Source organism: Larimichthys crocea, chromosome X, assembly GCF_000972845.2.
Source record: "Larimichthys crocea isolate SSNF chromosome X, L_crocea_2.0, whole genome shotgun sequence".
Classification (NCBI taxonomy): Eukaryota; Metazoa; Chordata; class Actinopteri; family Sciaenidae; genus Larimichthys; species Larimichthys crocea.
In genome coordinates this window covers 12778035-12799226 of record NC_040020.1, presented here as the reverse complement: position 1 = coordinate 12799226, position 21192 = coordinate 12778035, and the positions used below count along the sequence as shown (strand labels likewise).

General features: G+C 41.4%; 1 protein-coding gene across 1 annotated transcript; it reads left to right on the top strand.

Moving 5' to 3' along the window:
• Positions 1-1737: 1737 nt before the first annotated feature.
• On the top strand, positions 1738-20738 carry jupa (junction plakoglobin a). The gene is made up of 16 exons (XM_010735073.3): positions 1738-1898; positions 11830-11878; positions 12284-12454; positions 12555-12805; positions 13111-13349; positions 14019-14220; positions 14577-14721; positions 14924-15027; positions 15111-15449; positions 15882-16034; positions 16141-16260; positions 16388-16538; positions 17745-17866; positions 18059-18098; positions 18803-18952; positions 19678-20738. Exons 2-15 carry the CDS (start codon positions 11866-11868, stop codon positions 18943-18945), a joined length of 2193 nt encoding a protein of 730 aa, XP_010733375.1. The 5' UTR covers positions 1738-1898; positions 11830-11865; the 3' UTR covers positions 18946-18952; positions 19678-20738.
• The last annotated feature ends 454 nt before the right edge of the window (positions 20739-21192 follow it).

Below are 21192 nucleotides of genomic sequence, written 5' to 3'. Positions count from 1 at the left end.
CGAGGAGACACAGATGATGACTGTCACAATGGCCACATAGGAGAGACCCGTGACAATACGCCCCGAGGCAGGACATATAATAGAGTAGCCTGACCTATCTGAGTCCGTCACACAGGCAGCCAGACATGTTTCTGTTACTATCTGACATTTAACTGCACCACCAGTGTCTATATATGGAGTCAGTCTTTTCACTTTTTTTCTCTTTACACCTCTCTTTTTGCTGACTGTAGTGTTTTTTTAAGTTACTCTGTGGTTATCAAGTTTCTGCTTCTTTTTTTTGTGCATAGAGGAGCACTGATATGTCACAGCGGGGCTCAGACACTTCCTACCAACAAAGTCGCCATGTAGCTGTAGTCATTTAAAAAAAAATCAATTTAGCCTCTCTAAATGTTTCATACACTATATGCATTCAATGTAAACATATTTTTTACATGTGTTGGCTCATTATAAACTATATTCTTTATGAAAATAGTATATTCTGACAAAGTATCATAGGCAAAACTCATGGGACGTTTTTACCATATCCTTTAAATGCATTGTAATTAAGCCAGATAGTTGTGTTAAAAGAGAAATTTTGGTTACCTATTGAAATAATTAGTCAATTTTTTTTATTGCTGAAACTAAATCAGCAACAACTGTTGATAATAAGCAAATTTCTAAGCAGAAAAGAAGATGAAGATGAAGCAGATGATTCCAGCATCTTGAATGTTAATTATATAATTATATAATAATAATTTGATTGTTTTTGGACTGCTGATCACAATGTGATGGCCATTTTCAGCATAGTCTGACATTTCATACTTCAATACAGCGATCCATTTATTATTTATGTATTATTATTTGTCACCACACGCAATCATTTATTGAGAAAAGAAAGTAATCAGCAGATTGATCACTGTTAAAAATACTTAACTGGAGTTCACCCTCCCCACCGTCACTTTCCAGAGAAACTGCTGTTGTGTCAAGCAGATGTCACAAACCGGCATGATTAATCGCGTCTGTTTGCCTGTAAGCAGCGTGAACAGTTCCTCCCTCTCTGACAGTGACTCACTCCGTCGTCTGGTTTCGTGTCGTAATCAAGGTGTGGTCGAGTCGTCACACAGGTGCACGGAGGACTGTTAGCACATGGCGTCGTTGTAGACTCTTTGAAAGGAAAAAAAAAACATCAACATAATTAAAATATTAGCATGTTTGAGCTCCTCAAAGTCAATATAATAAATTGCATTTGAACTACGCTGTAGGCTTATTATCCACTGGAATATAGCCTACAGATACAGCAGATCTTTCACTCAGATTCATACTTCGCTCATTCATACTAGTATATGTGGTGGGCCTATTACTGTATATGGGCTATCAGTTTTGTGGCAGATATAAATGTAAACACATTGTATACGTGTGATTTAATGTCTAACTGGTATATTCTCTATCTATCTATCTATCTATCTATCTATCTATATATTCTCTTATAGATAGAGCCACACATAGATGAAAGGTTTTGCTGTGGTGTTGTTGTGTGTTGCCTGAGGCAGTTACAAAGAACTGAACGTCAACTTTGTTGTCTTTTATTTTGTAATTTAGTTTAGGTACAGTTCCTAACAATAAAACAGGCTGTGGCACCTCTCCCAGTGTTGTGTGTGTGTGTGTGTGTGTGTGTGTGTGTGTGTGTGTGTGGAGCTCTGGCAGGGTGGGGTCGGGGTGAGGAGGGCGGAGTCTGGGCTGAGGTGACGCTTCTTTTACTCATTTTTGTTCAGAGCACTGTCGGCTATCAGCAACAGCAGCAGCAGCGGCGGCGGATAGAGTGAAGAGAAGTGGGGGAGAAACACATACAAGTGTCTGTCCTGAAGGAAAAAACAAGTCTGACTTGGAATAAACTAAAACGCATCCGTGTGTTTCGACAGGTAAGAAACAATAAATGTATGTTTTTGTTTACTTTGTCCGACCGTTTTTGAAACTGCTTACACCGTCTTTGTCACCGACGTATGTTTGTTGTGTTGTGTGTTTTTTTCTTTTTTTTTAAACATATAGTACTGTCTCGCCTGCTTAATATAGAGGTGTGTATGTTTATGCGGGGCTTTGTTTGGTTACATTTTCCATGTTTTGCTTACCTGAGTGCAAATCCAGCTTTGTGTGTTTGGGATTCATTTCCGCATGCCTCAAACTGCCCACTTTCTGCCTGCTGTTTCGGAGTAAAAGCGCGAGCTTTCCGGCCACAAAAAGTTTCATTTTTTTGGTTAAAAATATAGTTTTTACTCTCTAAAGTGCCACAGAGCTCTTTCTGCCCAATCATAACGACGTTTTTGGCCCCAGTATCGACCATTAAACTTGACGTCACTTGTCAATAGAGTCCCGCAGCGGTGTTAGTGGTGTCCAAGTGTGTGTGTGTGTGTGTGTGTGTGTGTGTGTGTGTGTGTGTGTCCGCGTGCGACAGAGGCAGGTGAAGAGAAACAGGCTATGAGCACACATGAAGGTAGTGTAGACAATATCTTTATATTATAAGAAAGAAAGCATTTTATCAGTGAGATGATCTCACTCATAATATTTTATGAAGAATGAATTGAGTCAAGTCGATTAATCGATTAGACAATCCACACAACATTGATGAGCAGCTGTTTTTTTTTTTTTTTTACAAAAGCCTAATAATTTGTTATTTTTTAACGTAAAAGTGTCAAAAGTCTTAAAGTTTTTGTCCTATGATTGTGAGTTAAAGTTTTCTGACATTTTATGATCAACTGAAACTAAATAATCATTAGTCGAACTTCTTCGTTTCAACATTTGAGCTCAAACAACAGTATTTTGGCACAATGAGCTAATCGTGCACGAGGGAGTGAGTTTTCGTTCACACATCTGTAATATATGACTGAATAATGAATCATATCTTTCAAATGTGTTGCTGTTACCATAGTTCCCCATCTCGTCCCACGCCGCTGTTCACACCAGCACTGAGGACTCCAGGTGTTGCCAAATCTTCCATGATGTCATTACAGTAGTTTGCAGATGCTCCAAACATGAAAGGACAGCATTTATTTTCAGTCCCGCTCAGAGACTACAGGGGCACAACTTTCTCTCGTTTGACTTCATGAGTAAATCCACGGAAATCAGCATCCATTTTAAAATGACTTTTTTTTTAATCTTATCCGCTTTTTTCTTATCTGATTAAGTTATTTGCGGCGCCCTTCGCAGCCGACTTTAATATCTGTTTAACCCAGTCAAGTTTGACGCACGTCACATTTGCCTTTAGAAGTTAAACAACTTTTCTTAAAATCTGAGCTCCGGTCTCTTTGACCATTAAACAGTAAACCACATCACCTGTTGTTCTCTTGTTCAGTTTATCAGCAAGTTGCACCACCACAAAGCACCAAGATTGGCGCTAAACAAGTTTGTGGTGTCCAACTTGTTTCTAGACCAATGTGTCCAGCTGAGGCTGCTGAATGTGTGTCAGGTTCAATAGGACAGGGTGCCAATACTTTCTGCCAGCCAGGCCTCCACCGAGCTTGCTCTGTGTAATCAAGTAGTGCAGCAGCAGACAGCACCCTGGTTGGAAAGCTGTTCATGTCTGCCCTCGGGGAAGAGGGCGGTTGGGTGGTGGGATAGCAGGAGGGGGAGAAAGGATGGCAGGGGTGACTTACTGTAGATTTTGCAGCTACAGCTGTGGTGGCACGGTGATAATCCCCCCTCCTCCTGCTTAATTCCGTGATACTGTCCTACATTAGTAGAGCAAGAGGCCAGGAGATCCTTCAGTTTATAAATAGGTCTACACTTTGCAAAGGAGATTACTGTATTGCATATGCCCTGACCTCTTTGTTTTGCTTGAAGGATTTCTGTGGATCCACTGTCTTACCTCGTCTGTCTGTGTTCAGTGGTGCCTTGCCGAGGACTTTCCAGGGGCTCAGTTACAGCTACTCGGCGCACACGTTGTGTGACCTGCTCTGTGTTTGCATATCACCCTGCCACAGTGTTTTACTGTTCCCATGGAGAAGGGGACGCATAAGAGATTAAGTTTCCGGTCAGCTACGATAGGGGTCTTTCTGGTTGAAATCGAAAGGGAGGCGTTTTGCCAGCATCAACATCTCCACTGGGGTAACTTCCTTTAAGCTTTAGAGGAAATCTCACAGTTTTATTCAACCCAGCAGTGCTCAAGTATTTATTATTTATTATCACCTATAAATCAAAGAATTGCAAGAAATCACAGTGGTTAATTTACTTTTAAAATTGGTGTTATTGGCTTGGTTAATCAGCGCAGGTGCATCTAACTAGACTTCCAGGGGTTAATTAAATCAAGCCAAAGAATTTCTTTGTTTTGGATAAATACGGTAGTTAAATTTTTGGCAGGATCATCCGAAAGCATCCACTCATGTTTTTCTGCTGTCACTGACAAAGAATAAAGCCTCTAGCAGAGCACAGTAGTATAATGCTGAGCAAGTGAAGCTAGCACTGGCCAGCTGAACCCTACTCATGACAGTCACCGGCATGAATTATTCACCTTCAACAGTTCTCTCGGTTGGCTCAAATGAGGACAAGAAAATGTCCCTTACTTAGAATGTCAAAGGTCTAATGGCTGTTTCTTCCCATGGCTCGCACATAAAAGCTGCATGAATGTCTGCCAGGTCAGTCATTTCAAGTCAATTCCTATCAAAAAAACTCATGCATCCATCTAACAGCATGCTGGAAATAGCTGAATCCTCCTGTTTTCTCCATGAATACATTACCATTGATAATTTTTTCATTACTGACAGCATATCCAAACAGCGAGGGAGTAAACTAGATTCCAGCAGTGACTCAAAAGATAAAGTTTTCACAGTTGGATGATTTGGCTGAGTTGTACTTCTCAGCACAGTGACTCTGATGAGTCCTGTGGTGTCTGTTTTTCTCCTCCTCCCTGTCCCTTAATTACACTTCTATGAGAGATTGAAGAGAGTGAGGACAGCAAGGGTGTGGTTGAAACGGAAAGCCATCAGTGAAGCATGAGTTGTTAGATGCACGACATGAAGAACAGCAACATCTCATAAAGAAGTACATTTTTCTTCACTGTTGAGTGAAAATCTCATAACTCAGTTTTCTGTGTTACTGTGCTTTTGACGGATTTCTTGCTCCCACGGGTTGAGAAGGTTGTGCAACCCCGGGGCCTGTGAATACTTTACTAAACACTGGATAAACTGAAAAATGCATGGGTGTTTTAAACAATCAAGGCTGTCATCCGTCCTCATTTGTTTCTTCTTTGTTCCTTTTTTTTAATTTTTTTTTTAAAGCTGACATTTAAAAGACAGCAGCATATTAAACAAAACACATGACTCTTCACTCATTTTTAAAGCTAGCTTTCACTCTTCAGATACTGTCTTTTATTTTGGTTATAAAGAGAACAAACCATGAACTTGAACTGTTTCCAGAGGAGCGCTGTATTCTTTTGGGTCCCTTTAGACTTTTGCCCCACTCTCCAAACCACCCCCCTCCCACTCCCTTGTGCCTCTAATCTCCCTGAAAAATTAATCATCTGTCACATAGCCTCAGTGCTCAGCAGCACACCGATGCGTAGCAGTGGCAGTTGAAGAAATAACTCCCCTCCAAGCCTTTTAAACAGGGCTTTGGATGCAGCGTTGGCCAACAAACTTGGCTGGCGAACACACGGAGCCATCTTGATGTGCCTCAGCCTTTTTGGTTGTATCCAGTGGGGACACTTGAGACCCGGTTTCCTTTTCACTGTGACAGCAGTTAATGGGACAATGCAGCTACTCTTTTCCTCCCCTACCCCAAACAAAGTAACACAGAGGCTCTCTGTGCTGTATCAGAGACTTAGTTCATCCTCTTCCTTCCTACCGTCCACCAAACAACACAGAGAGGGGAACATCCCACTTACTGTAAAGAGAAAAATCATTACCCTAAAAACACTTTCTAAACCCAAAAGCCAAATAACTGACCATCAAATGCAGGATTTTTTTTTTTTATGTAAAATGAAATTAAGTCATTGGATGGATCTTTATTATGTATTGTTCTTCTTATATGAAAGATAATCTTTGAACATCTTCCCACAATGTCTTGTATGTAATGGAGCACTTTGTGAACTTTGTTGCTTTGCAAATGAGGGTTTATTACCACACAGCATACACCCCTTTTTACTCCTTCCCTCTTCCTTTATCAGCTTCGTGTAATTTGAATCCGGTCTGCACTCGGGCACCTCCTCCGAGACAGCTCACATTTCCTTTGATTCACAGCGAGATCCCACAGGGAGTAAACAACTGCACAGTTTACAGCCACTATACGGCATCCACTGGCTTAATTCAACTCATTAAAGTAGTTGCAGTGAATCAACTGACAGATCTGGGGCCATTATCCATTCTGCTGCTTATTTTATTCATTGGCATGCTGGCTGCGGTTGACTGTGTTGTTGGGACTTTTTCCAGATCAGGCAAGGAAGGGGGAGCACACTGCGCTCTATCTGCCACGTTTAGACAAAATTCAGTTTGTGTGTTGCTCAAGTGCTTACCAGCAGTATCTCATTGTCTGTTCTTTCTCTGTGGGCTCTTGGCATGCTGGCGTTGCTATGGTCTGGATTTTATCAACTGCCTGTTACAGTCAATTGACAAACTCTCAAAAGATTGAACCCTTTTAGCAAAATATGAACTTCAAGCGGTGTTCTTTCTAAACTTTGCACATGACGTGATACAGCCTAGAGTAGTTTGTCACCACAGTTTTGTAGGAACAGTTGTGAAATCACGGTTTCTCCTAATAAACTTCCCCTCTCTGACCGGACAGCCCAACAGTGCTGGTGAGTCAGATAATGTTGACCACCACTTCCTGTCACCAACCGCAATAAATCCATTAGCTGTGCACCACTTCACATCCCTTATTGATTTATAACATAACAGCTATCCAGTTAGCCCCTGCTGCCTCCATTACAGCGCCATCATGCCTACTGTGGGACATGTGGGAGTTGAGGGGTGTGCGGTTGGGGGGGACCAGGAATGTCAGTGGGTGGTGTTAAACTGTATCCCATTGGGACAGCTGAACCCCCAACTCTGTGGAGAAGAGATGCAGGGAACACAGTGTCATCTGCAGTCTGTCTGCTCCGGAGGCTCAGCTGGATGCACTGGCCATTTAATGTGTCAGGAGGATTGGGCCATGTGAGTCCAGGGTGTTAAAGAAACAGTTTATTGTAAGAGTAGTGTGTGTTGCATGTCAGGGGACATATATGTGACTGGGTGCGTGCGTGTATGTGTGACTTAAATATGTGAAATAGTTGATCTGTACAGATGGTGCAGGAAGGTTTACAGATGTGGGGTAACATAATCTGCTTTGTTTGCATGTCAGGCTACACATGATATCAGCGAGTCTGTTATCACAGATTAAGTTTGTAACAAAGGAGAGTGCAGTTAATATACACATTGTTTTTTGTGTTTAAATTGAATTACTGGTAAAGGTATACGTTGACATTTTTCTTGCTGAGTGTTGGATATCAAGATTGATACTTTTGTATCTGTATGATAAGCTTCGCTTAGTGTAAAGCAGCAGGCTGTAGTCGTACAGGAAGTTATGCGCAGGTTTGTTTTTGTATGGATTAAACAAGCAAGATATAATATGGTAATTATGAGCTTCAGAGGTGCTGATAGGTGTGTTTTGTTATCTTTCGATAGAGCCATGCTAGGCATTTCCACCTGTTTCCAGTCATTGTGCAAAGCTAAGTTAACTAGCTGCTCACTCTAGATTCATATTTAACTGACAGACATGAGAGCGGTATCAATCTTCTCATCTAACTCTTGGCAAATAGGGGTGTTTTTCCTCAAACTGTGCCGTGACACTAACTTTGCCAGTTAAACTTTCTCAAGCAGCCGTTAAAAAAGCGTGCAGATCCCCTGTCACATGTTATTTACACGGCTGCCTGCCAAACAGGCATGAGGCTAAACAACAAATCACTGTAATATATGTTAGGAGCCACTCTGGAATATGACCAGAGTGCATCTCCAGCCTCCTGGACCTCTTCCCTGACCTGATTCATTCCTGCTGTGACACAAAGAGGAGCTTAGGCCAGCAAAGTTTGTGTGTTTGTGTGTGTGTGTGTTTATTCATACCTGTCCTGAGTTTATGACAGCATAACATCTTAATTACTCTACAGTTTAGCCCCTCAAGTCATTTAGGTGTATTCAGCCTCACCCAATTCACTCATACACACTGCCACACCCTTGTTGAGAGCCAGTCACTGCTGGGGTGACACTCCCTGTCTGACATGCCCGTGGTGTGGAGGGGGGTTGCAGTGAACCTGCTCTCATAATTGAGAACAGACTTACTCATAGATGGTCACAGTAGCATTGTGCTCAGTATCTGTTATCCTGAGTAATGTATGACTGAGTCAGTGGGGTAAGTTTAGACGAGTTTAGTGTTGGAAGAGTGCTTTTTTTTTTTCTTTTCTTTTCAGAACATGATTTACGCGGGGGGACACAGGACAGGCTGAATATACTGTGTTAGTGTGGAATGTCACACCAGGTTTTCAGCATTGGGCGCTCAACAGCATCCATCTCTGCTATTCTGTTGCAACTCGCTCACTGGCAGCTTTTACTGATCCACATTCCTGGTTTAACTGTGCAGGGTAAAAAAAAAAGTCTCTTGCTTAACAAGATAGTGGGAGGTGATGGGTGTGTTTTTTTTCCCTGAGTAAAAGCAGTCACTTCCATGTTTCTATAGGTGGGTGGATGGTGTTGTAATGATGATGATGATAGAACAAGGTACAGTAAGTGAAAACATGCATTATTCATTAACTGGAAGAGGACAAAGTCCAGTCAGAGGCGCACACAACCTTTAGTCCGCACTTAACAATGGGAGAGGGATCAGTAGATAAGCCTTGACACTCGATACTGTTTTACTTTCACCTTTTAATAAGCATAATATAAATATATTCTGTTTTGCTTTCGCTCAACTTTAGTTTTATTTAAAATCAAATATTTGAATGATTTTCTTGACTTGGACCGCAGTCGTGAACTGGAAAAAAAACAAATTACACGTCGACCCAAGAGGCAAAAACACTTATCAGTAAACAAGCAAGCATAGCTTCAGACATCAGATGGGTCAGATGATAAAACCCCCACAGTGCATAGCCCTCCAGTTACCTAGGCGATATGTGGGGCGTGTCGCAGCATTGCAACAGTTGGCTGAACCCGTTGCCTCGCCCAGGAAAACAAAGACTACACAAACACTGTCCCTGATTTACAGAGAACAGGAACGTTTTGTGTTGACATGGTGTACATGCTGCAGTTCTGCTTAAAACAAAATCATGTGGGCTTTGTTTGATATCAGTTGTATCTGTCCTTTCAGCAGTGGATTAGCGAAATGTTTTTAGTTTGTCTGATTTCTACCGATTTATTCCCAGATTTCTACCGATTTATTGCCAGTTAATGGCCAGTGGATGGCCAGTAGTCGACTGCCATCTTAACAAACAAACCCTCATGATTTCCTGTTTAAAAAAAAAAAAGAAAGAAAAGGGCCACACCCTATACTTTGAAAGGTGTAGAAGAGTACTGGGTCATTATCAGCATAGTTTCTGTCTGTGCTCTTATGAGTCAGTGCATTATCTCTGTAAGGTAGCATGTAGCTGCAAGCACAGACAGTCCTCTGGGGCCAGGTCCTGCAGGATCTTGTGCCAGACCTAATGCAGCTGAAACTTGCTCAGCTGCTGCTCCCTGTTAAAGTGAGAGTCGTGACGTATTGGTACCTGTTCAGACCTTACGAGGACATCAGGCTCAGGTGAGCGTATTTTGAACATCAACAGCAATTGAACACATAAAGGCCCAAAAACACGTTAAGAACTTGCAAGCAAGTTTGTAGTCCATCAAAGGGCCACGGAGAGAAAACTCAGGACAGACACAAACTAATGAGGAACATGCAGTGAACACATTTTGCTGGTGCACGCACTATTGTTAGTTTCTTCTTCATGCTAACTTTAATGGAAAACATCCCCTCCCTCCTGCAGAAGCTACAGAGATGCAAACACAACTGCGTGCCAGTTGATGCCACAATAGTAGGATGCCTAGCAGAGAAAGTGGGCAGGGTTGTGTAAGGGAGTGAAACGCAACACGACACATCCCTATGCAAAGCCAGAGGGCAAAGAGACGAGGGAGTGGTGCTGTTGCTAAACACCATGAACAGCTCCAGTGTAAGGCAGCGAGACAAAGCAGTTCATCTTCGTACAAATTCTTTTCCTCCAAACCCTCAGATCAACTGTGATTACAGTACTCGCCACATTGTTAAGTTGTGCCCAGATGAATATGTTCCCTGAGGTTGTCTGCCAGCATAGGTAAAGGTGATAACTGATGGGTTTATAGCTCATTTTGTTCCAACTCAGCAGCTTGACTTTGTAGCTTTTAGTCTCGACTTGTTTTATTAGTCGTAACGATAGAAGATAAGCATAGTTGTTTATTGCAGGAATCATAAGCTACAACCAGCTGTCATACAAAGGTGATATTCTCCCCTGTGTCTTGTCTGTTGAAGGCTTTGTTTGTTGGCTTTGCTGTGTGTACAGCCCCCCTCTGTTACCTTCAGTGCATCTGCAGAAATCAGTGAACACACTCTTACATGTGTAGCACAAACACGCACACAAAATCACATTGCACCCCTGCAATGTGCTCAGCAGAGAATCCTGTCAGTAACAGTCAAACATCTGAGAAACACTTGTAACACAGCACAGTGAATGCATTGTACTGTATCGGCCATATGTCACACGCAGCGGCAGGCAGCTATTATGAATGCATGATTTTTTTTTTTTTTGTCTCCGTCATGAAGAGTTGTTTTCTGTGGTGGGTGAGTGACATTCAGACTGCAGAAACATAGAGACTGAAAACATCTATGATCTGACAGAGAGAGGTTATTCTGGGTCTGTGGAGCTGCAGCACAAAGAAGTCTGAAAGAACGGTCAATGTTTTAGTCTTTATTTTTAATGTTGCAGAATATAAAGTTAAATAAAGATCTCATCCTATTTAGTTACATTGTTTCACAAATAATTGAATATTTGAGACCTATTGTTCTGACAGAAAGTAAATGCTTTTGCTTTATCTTCTTAAACAATAGGGCACATGAAAATGTAAGCACAGTGAACCAGTAAGAATTTTTTCACTATGAGAGGAGTAAGATGTCTATGAATGATAGATGTGATGAGATAATATAGTGACAATGATTTTTATTAGGAAAATGAGATCACGTAGGAGGTGCTTGACTTGCACCAACAAGTCAGTGGCAGATACTCAGTCTGAAAAAAGCCTAACTACTCAAGACGTCAGATTAGTCAGTGACTACAAAATGAGGACAAGTAAGTGCTAAAGATGGCGTGTGGTAATATTTAAAAGATAGAAAAAGTTGAAGGTTGCAGCTGTTTTTCTTTTAAGGTTTAAATTTGTGTGTAACGAGTATACTTGCGATACAGTATGCGCACATACACTCACTCACTCAAAGGAGTCGAAACCTGACGAGCAGGTTCCTGTTTGCCATGCGTCAGCAGCAGGCTGCTCCTACGGCTGTATGGGTGGAGGCCCGGGGTGAAAGGTCTCTTGAAGTGGCTAGCATTCCTGACTTACAGCTGTCTCTCAGTCTACTTCTCTCTCACTATCCCATGAGCCTCTGCTGCTGCTCTCTGTTGTCATTTTCAGGTCAGGGTGCACGGCAGGGAGGGTGGAGGGGGGTCATCTTGTGAACTGTCGTACTCGGATGGCATATAAAAACTGACTGACGTTTTTTTTGTAAGGGAGCAGAGGCCTCGCTGGAATATTTATTAATTCATGACATGTACTGAAGTTTGGTGTCATTGTTCAAGCAGAAGAAATGTTTGACTGAATCTTGAATTTTTGTGTTTTTTAGGTTTGTCCATCATTGTTTTGATAGCGGGAGACAAAGATGGCAATGCAAAGTAAGTGATTCACAATTCATCTATTTTAAAAACATTTTTATGTGTCTTACTTTCATATTTTATTCCCTCTTCCTATATTTCTGCTTTAATAATATTGTGTTTTTATGTTGTTTTAGATTTAGTTTGTGCATTTTCATTTGTATCATTTCATTCTAAACTACTTGTTAAGGATTCTGTTTTGATCATGACCTTTCCTACTTCCAACTATTGTTTTCATGTATTCATATCAAGGTCATTTCCTCAAAGCATAACGAAAGGTCATGTCTGTAAACCACTTCTTTTGTGTGGTATAGTTCACTTAGGAGAAAAATATCCACGTCCATGTTTAGCAAACTGAATTTACTAATAAATGACTTGGGTCCAACAACTTATACATCCCACAATGCTTCTCTTTGTGTTTGGCAGTGAGTGAGCATGAAAGTGGTGTGTTGAAGGTGGAACAGTGGCAGGACACGATGTATGGCATAGACTCGGGTATCCAGTCTGGAGCCACCACAGTAGTCAGAGATGACGACGACTACACTACATCCAAACACTACACCGTGACCACCACTACTGTCACAAGGGAAGAGCCTGGTAAGACAACAAGCAAGGGCCAAACCAGCCAATATGCACACACTATAACCTTTTCTTAATTACATGTGCCCTGTGATGACATTATCTCACTTCTCGATAGACTTGGAAGCCCTGTGCACTACCAGAGCCCAGCGGGTGCGGGCTGCAATGTTCCCAGAGACTCTGGAGCCAGGCACCAACATCCTGTCGACTCAGATAGACCAGTCCCAGATGACTAATGTCCAGAAGCTGGCCGAGCCCTCCCAGATGCTCAAGACAGCCATCATTCATCTGATCAACTACCAGGATGATGCAGAGCTGGCCACACGTGCTGTGCCTGAGCTCACCAAACTGCTTAACGATGAAGACCAGGTGAGGAATGCTGCCTACACACACACACACACATATATACACACATACACACACACACACACACACACACATATATACACACATACACACACAGTTAGATTTTATGTTATTGTTTATCATACAGGGTCTTATGAGATAATTATAAACGCCACTTGCTGGTTCCAGCTTCTCAAATTTGCTCCTTTTCTTTGTTTTGTATCATTGTAAACTGAATATTTTGAGATAATTAAAAACTTGAATATTCAAGTGTTTGTATAATTTTAGTAAAAATCAACTCATCCTCTCCCCCTTTCATTTGTCATCAGGTGGTGGTCAGCAAGGCAGCACAGATTGTCAACCAGCTTACACGCAAGGAGGCATCGCGGCGCGCACTGATGCAGTCCCCTCAGATGGTGGCTGCCGTGGTGCGGGCCATGCAGAACACAAGCGACATGGAGACTGCACGGGCCACAGCCAGCATTCTCCACAACCTGTCCCACCAGAGGGAGGGCCTGCTCTCCATCTTCAAGTCTGGAGGCATTCCTGCTTTGGTTCGCATGCTCAGGTACCTGAGAGAATGCGAGATCTTTGATTAAGGAGGACATTTGACTTCAGTCACTTATGACGTTGCTCTGGTCTTAGTTTCTTATGTATGTTTGGAAAATATACTCCTCCTTATAATGTGTTTATAAAAGGGAAAATACACCTTTTTAAAAACACTGAAATAGTTTTAGGAAACTCCTTTCTTGCGAAGTAGATTGTATTTCTAGGCCTTTTTTTCATGGGTTTGTTTGTCATAACTCTTTTGGGTTATGACAAACAATGAGGTATTTAACGGTGCAGCTGTAATACAGCTCAGCTGAAGAAGTAGAAATCAAGCCTTTGACTCAACAACTCTCTGCAATGACATTTAATGGATGTAAGAGGAGAAAGCCATTATAGAATATGAGAAGATGTTTATTTCTTCACCAGCATTAACTTTAAACTGTAATATTCCAAGACACCAAAAAGACCTGCTCTGCAAATCCACCTTTTTACTTCTGAAAAACATTTTTGTCCCTGCTACATCAGTTCTAGATTAAGCACATTTTCTAGAGTGTGTTGACTGGCAATGTGCGCGTTGTAGATCTCGGGTAGAAAAAAATGAGGCAGTTGGAAGAAATTTTGTCTAACGAAAAAGTAAACAGAACTTAAAATTGTCACTCATCTTACCCCACCTGTTTCTCTCCTTCAGCTCTCCCATGGAGTCTGTTCTCTTCTACGCCATCACCACGCTCCACAACCTGCTGCTGCATCAAGAAGGAGCCAAGATGGCCGTTCGCCTGGCTGATGGTCTGCAGAGGATGGTTCCCCTGCTGAATAAGAGCAATCCCAAGTTCCTGGCCATCACCACAGACTGTCTGCAGCTGCTGTCCTATGGCAACCAGGAGAGCAAGGTGTGTGTTTGGTGTTTTGGTATATTTGTCAGTACACTTAGTACAATGGTTAGTACACTTCATACTAGCCAAGTAATTCGAGACTGTTCGTGTTGTCAAGCTTGTGTGTGCATGTTTTGTTTTGGGTGTGGCGTGTGAACAAAGTTGTTCAGGTGCTGGCACAGTGGGGGTATGGGTGTGTTTTTCGTGTTGAGAGTAGTAAAATGATTAAGATGAACTGCTGTTTATCTATCTGCACAGGTCAAAGCTTTGTAAGAGCTGTGCATAAGTGTTAAAGAATATAAGTTCTTTTTACTCCATCTGCACTTTGTCTACCAGCTTATACTCACACAGCCTCTCTCTTTCTTCTCTCACAGCTCATCATCCTTGCCAACAGGGGTCCTGAGGGTCTAGTTCACATCATGAAAACCTACAATTATGAGAAGCTGCTGTGGACCACAAGCCGTGTGCTCAAAGTTCTCTCTGTGTGCCCCAGCAACAAACCCGCCATTGTAGAGGCTGGTATGTAATATGTGTATTCTGTGCGAGCATGCACCTGTCTGTGTGTGTGTGCGTGTGTGTACAAAGTAATCCTACAGGTGTGTCAACTTTTTGTTACCCGAACTGTGGATACTGGCTTTGTGTCAACCACATAGCTTCGTGACAGCACAGCTTATGAGATGCTGCTGAGAGCCGAGTGATCTAACTTCTCTGTTCCCTGCAGGTGGGATGCAGGCTCTGGGTAAACACCTCACAGGCTCCAGTCAGCGTCTGATGCAGAACTGTCTGTGGACACTCAGAAACCTGTCTGATGCCGCCACCAAAGAGGTCAGTGTCCACAAAATCAGTTTTTAATTTCTCATAATTTGACACGAGGAGGAACTGATCTGAAATGATCTTCCTGTTTCCAGGAGGGTATGGACAGCCTGCTGCAGGTGCTGGTTGGCCTGCTTAGTTCAGACGATCTCAACATGCTTACTTGCGCCACTGGCATCCTGTCAAACCTCACATGCAACAATGCCCACAATAAAACTCTGGTCACCCAGAGCAACGGTGTGGAGTCGCTGATCCACGCCATATTGCGTGCCGGTGAGAAGGAGGATGTGACTGAACCTGCCGTCTGCGCTCTGCGCCACCTGACTTCACGCCACCAACAGGCTGAGATGGCACAGCATGCTGTGAGGAAACACTATGGCATCCCCGCCATCGTCAAGCTGCTCAACCAACAATACTACTGGCCTGTCATCAAGGTAGAGAAGCAGGGAGGGAAGGGGGAATCTTGTTTGAGCCCATAAGTTATTTTATGTAGGAGAAATATGTGTTTTCCTTCTAAGATGGTGGAAAGGTAAGTTAATAAGTTAAGGACTATGAAACAAACAATTAGGAGTGAATGGATTTGTTCCAAAGAGAAAGGCTGGGGGAAAAAGGGGGGGAACTAGACAGATGGACAGAGGGGATGGCAGATCCGGCAGAAGGCCAGAGTCCGGATCAGCCTGAAAGAGCATGAACTGCACATGACAGCAGGAACAGTATGTTTAACAAGAGCAGGCTTCCAGGGGGGAAAAAAACTTTATATTTCTAATGGAGAAGCTTGGAGTAGTTTATCAGCCTAGTTTTACTTAATGACCAATTACAATAAACAGTATCATGACTGTATCTTTGCCTCTCCTCCGTGCCTGAAGGCTGTGGTTGGACTGGTCCGCAACCTGGCCCTGTGCCCAGAGAACCAGGCCCCTCTGAGGGACGCTGGAGTGATCCCCCGCCTGGTCAACCTGCTGCTCAAAGCCCACCAGGACGCCCAGAAACATGGTTCATCCGCCCAGCAGACATACCAGGTACAACAGTGGACTAGTTTGTGGGGTGCAAAATTAACTGTGTATGTTTTTAAATGGAATTTGGATATTATTAGTTGTGAATTATTTATGAATTGCTGCTCCACAGGATGGAGTGAGGATGGAGGAGATTGTAGAGGGCTGCACAGGAGCTCTGCACATCCTGGCCAGAGATCCCATCAACAGAGCAGAGATCGCCAACCTGCAGACCATTCCTCTGTTTGTTCAGGTAATGGAAGAAACTGATTGTCTCACACTTCCTTGCCATGATGAGTAACTTCCTTATGTTTATTGTTTTAGGTGTTTGGTTGTTTTTTTGTTTTTTTTTAACTCATTTTCTTCTTCCCCCTCTCCAGCTCCTCTACTCTCCAGTGGACAATGTGAAGCGCGTGGCAGCGGGCGTCCTGTGTGAGCTGGCCCTGGACAAACAGTCAGCTGAGCTCATCGACAGCGAGGGAGCATCTGCTCCACTGATGGAGCTGCTGCACTCCAACAACGAGGGCATTGGTAGGACACCAAGATAATGCACTGTGATTACCTTACTGTAACGTAGCATTTAGTCATAGGTGGAACGCAACACAGTCAATTTGCTCAAGTGCTGTACTTACTGTAAGTGCAGTTTCCAGGTACTCCAGGTACTTTTTCAAAAGGATGTATGCTGTATTGCTGCCTACATTTAAAGAATTCAATACAATCATGAACTAGGGTGCAATGTTAGTGAGTATTCTGCCTATACTGTATAGGTAATTTGACGGCTTACATTATTCAGATAATTAGTACAAGTGAATACATTGATAATTTAACAGGAAACAGATATCACTTTACATTTGCATCCATTTACAGACAATAAGTAGTAAAGATGCAGCATTAAGAATTTTGGCTACTTTTAACTATTTTAACAAGGTATTTTTATTATTTCTTTTACTGCACATTTAATGTCACTAATGTATTATTCTGTTGTAGTAGTAGTTTATTGCCAAGAGTTAGCCTGGATGAGAATGCCAAAAGTTGGTTAGCTTAGTTTTATTTACACAAACTTTTGTAGAGATGAAACAAACAAGACATATTAATTATTTAGCGTCAGAGGTACCGGTACATGTATTTTGTTAGCTTTGAAAAGAGCCAGGCTAGCTGTTTCCCTCTGTTTGCGGTCTTTATGCTAAGCTAAGCTAATTAGCTGTTCCAGTTTCATTCATTTACCGTGCAGAAATATTTGATGTTTTCTCCGCAAGAAAGTGAATACACATATTTCACGTATACAAGTATCAAACTGCTCCTTCAAGTACAGTAAATATGCGTTTTTAGGTGGTTATTTTTCACACTAACAAGGGAAATGTTCAAAATGACTTTGCATATTTTCTCGATAACAATAGATATTGATTAATATTGATAATAGACTGAACTAAGAGGCGATTTATTATTAAGGGTTTAACACTCAAAAACAAAAAGATCATTAGGACGGTGTGGTTATGGTTAGATCAGCTGACAACAGCCAGGTATATTTACCAGTTTTTTAAAAAAGTATAAAATAAATATAGCTGATATAAAACTAAATTAATGGGATGGAAATGGCTTTGAGTATATTTACATTCCTTGTTAAATCTTTAGGCCGAGCTACTATGTGTATTCAGTGCACCCACACAATAATGTATTATTATGGTGTCGGGCGTTATTATACATTGCTGAATGTGTCCTGTTTCTTTTCCTCCTCAGCTACTTACGCTGCAGCCGTGCTCTTCCGCATCTCTGAGGATAAGAACTCCGATTACAAGAAGAGAGTCTCTGTGGAGCTCACACACTCTCTGTTCAAACACGACGCCGCTGCCTGGGAGATGGTGAGTGTTTGGTGCCCTCCACTGCCAAGACATGACAACAGAGCATTGAAGTAGACTTTATTCCCTTCAACTTTTTGGGCTTAGATCCTACTCATCTTTGCACTTTTTTTGTATCAATAATACAATTAATAAGCTTTCTATAAAAAAGTGTTGACTTTATTTGACCTTTGCCCTCTCATGACCTCTCTGCAGGCCCACAACAGCGTCCCCATGGATCCATACCAACAAGATGGTGAGTAGCTATGGCTGCAATGTGTGCATGCAGCACATTCCTCAGCACCGGGTCACTCCACCACAGGGAGTGAGGGCAGTGTTAAAATGCTGTAATCTGCTAACAGGTTGCCTCCCCTGCTGCAGTTTACAGAATCCATTTAACACTGTCATCTGGTAGCAAAAGAAATGTTTTTCTAGTTTAACAAGTACTCTGAAACAAGACAATCTGGACTCTTCTCAGCCCTTTTCCAAAAGTGAATTCTTGTCTCATTCACTTCAGCATTTTTCTTTGATTTATTCTTGAGTCTCTCTCTCTCTTCGGATGCATTACCACCTATTCCTCATTGCCAAGTCTAAAAGGTTTTTGTCTCAATCAATCTCCTTCCCGGTGTTTCTTTATCTGTGTTTGAATCTTTCTCTAATTTCCTGTCCTTTCCTGCTCTTGACTTTTCTCCTTGTATGGCCTTGGTATTTTCTGTCTCCTCTCAGAGCAGAGAAACTCTAAAGGAAAACGGATTAGCTTCTCCTCTCACTATGATCACTGCGGTCCAAAAATGTGCCTAAAATGTTAAATGATTTCCATTCCCTTGTACAATTTCCTTTACTGCTGTTTCCGTGTCATGGCAGCAGCACCAAATAAACCAAATAAAAGGGAGGTTAAATGGCATGCTGTATGTTTGTGTGTAATGAGTAAAAAATAAAAACAAATGTCATCTCTTGCAGAGCTGGATGCTAATATGGGGTTCGCAGGTCAGCAGTACATGGGTGGGTACATGCCTGAAATGCCCATGGACAGCATGGAAAGAGCTATGATGGCAGACGAATACCAAGGAAGCATTGCTCACGACAGATACGACGGATACTGACCTAAAGGTAAGGGCAACCAAATGTTACCTGAGCCAAACATTTTGGTTTCTCTATAATGTGAAACATGTGAATGTTAAAAGTTAGTTATAAGGAAATAAATGTGTGTATAAAAATAGATACATTTGTAGATAATGAGGCAAAACTAAAAAGGCACTTAAGTTCTCTGGGTTTTCTTTCAAGATATTGCCCTAAAGTTTCATGAACCTGTTTTATTTGTATTATTATTTGTAAGAAAATATTAGAATATTGGAAACCAAAACACTTGTTTCTAGATTTTTGTCACTGTTATTGTGATGGTTATAAATAATATTTCTGAGCTTAAAGTGGTCGATATCATTAGTGGTATTGAAAACATGAGAATGTTCAGACCTGTTATTTCACATTGAATTTACGTCTACACATTTATGGACAAATCTAAAAGAAGTCACTGGCCAATATTTCTTCCAGTTATAATATTTGTTTTGTCTTTTCTATGATCTGGAAAGCTTCTTCAGTCAAAACATAAGTGACCGCTCACAGAAATACAGGAATCTCTGTAAAAAATAAAAATAAAAAAAAGTTCTCATCACTAATAGTAAGAAGATTGATTAAGTAAGTAGGTTTTAAGGTATTTTAAAGTCTAGTGTTTGTTTTCTACAGCACAACTTTTAGATAAATGACCTCTCTATGGAAGAGCTGTGCTTCAAGTTGAAGTTATTTTTCCTCATCATGCCTTTTTCCTCTTCTTCTAGACCCTGAGCAGAAATAAAGGTGGACAAAGGAAGCCGAGATGCTGATATTGGACGTAATAGGACAAAGAAGAGAATATAGTTGGCAGTAGAGATTGTGCCCTCTGCTCTCAGCTTGATGTAATATATGCAATTATCACTGAGTACGGGACTCTAATATCTGATATCTGATCATCTTAACAGGGCTCAACTTTGTTTTATAGCATAATTTTGCTGATTATAATTCTGACAGTGACGACGCTTGTAGCTTTCTGTTAGAGAACCTTTTAAAAATGCGTGTGTGCATGTGAGTGTGTGTGTGTGTGTGTGTGGGCGAATGTGTTTGTGTGTGTGCGAATGTGTTCATGCTTTTGGGTGGGTGTTCTATGCCAAAGAGATTTTATTTTGTGATGATAATCATGTAGCTTCCTTTTCTTTTCTTTTTTTTGTTTTTTGTTTTTTGTAAGAAAAAAAGAGGATAATAGTTGAAAACACTGCCAGAGGTGGCTCTACGTGCACGGTGCACCTGCTCACCGCTCTGTTTCTTTCTTAACGCCTTTGTAACAGACACTGCTGTCTATGCTGTAGTTTTGACACTATATACTGTCAGCTTTCTCCCGCTGTGACTCAACAGTTAAGAGTCGGCAGCACTAATTCAGTAGGAGTGAACAAACGAGGAGAGTGGAGGTCTGTGACGGACCTTTGAGAGAGCAGTGTAGGGCTGTCCTGCCCCCTTCTCTATTTCTTATGTAATCATCTGACAAGTGGATGACTTTTTTTAGGAATAGTTTCTCATCTTTTATAAGTTATTCACTGGGAAAGGTTCACATTATCCGGCATTACCGGACTATTAACAAAGATGTCTTTCCTTCTAAACTGACTTTTAAATAAAAGATGAACAACAACAAAAACAGTTTTAAGTTTTAGAAATGTGTTCCAACAGACAGACTCATTCATGAGTGATGATGTAGTCACGGACAGCCCTACAGCTGGAGTAAACTACTGACAGGGAAATTTGTCTTTCTACTTAATAAGAGTTTTTACTGAAATTTTGTTTAATAAAAATAAAGGATATATTAAACATATTATGGCGTCTGTGTTTATTGAGTTTCTTGAAAATGATTTACCTATTTTGCAGTGCATTGTAATAATTCCAGAAGCTGTATTTACACCCATAATGAAATAATAATTTTTGTGATCTGTCCCATAATAAGAACCTGCAGTCCATTGATCTGCTTACCATCCTGCATTAATTATTCATCAGATTCATTCTGTAAACTCAAAGATGCACAGTATAGTAACTGCACTACATTTTACACCCTAAGAAAACATCTCACTTGTTTAAAATCTTAGTGTTTCTTTCTAGAGTGAAAGAAGTGATGAAAACAGAATAATATTACTGGCTTACATCTCATAGATGGTGCAGTCAAGTTCATATTCCTTCCATCAGACCTTTTTCTGTCTGTTGAGGCTCTGTATCCTTTAACATCTGCCTTTTTCCTCTTTCTGTATCTCACTCTATTTTCTTTGTTGTTGTTT

What these genes read in the sequence shown, in the direction of transcription:
- jupa (XM_010735073.3), top strand. An exon ending in CTGATGCCGCCACCAAAGAG is followed by an intron (nt 15,028 to 15,110) that starts GTCAGTGTCCAC and finishes TCCTGTTTCCAG; the next exon opens with GAGGGTATGGACAGCCTGCT. An exon ending in GGATCCATACCAACAAGATG is followed by an intron (nt 18,099 to 18,802) that starts GTGAGTAGCTAT and finishes CATCTCTTGCAG; the next exon opens with AGCTGGATGCTAATATGGGG.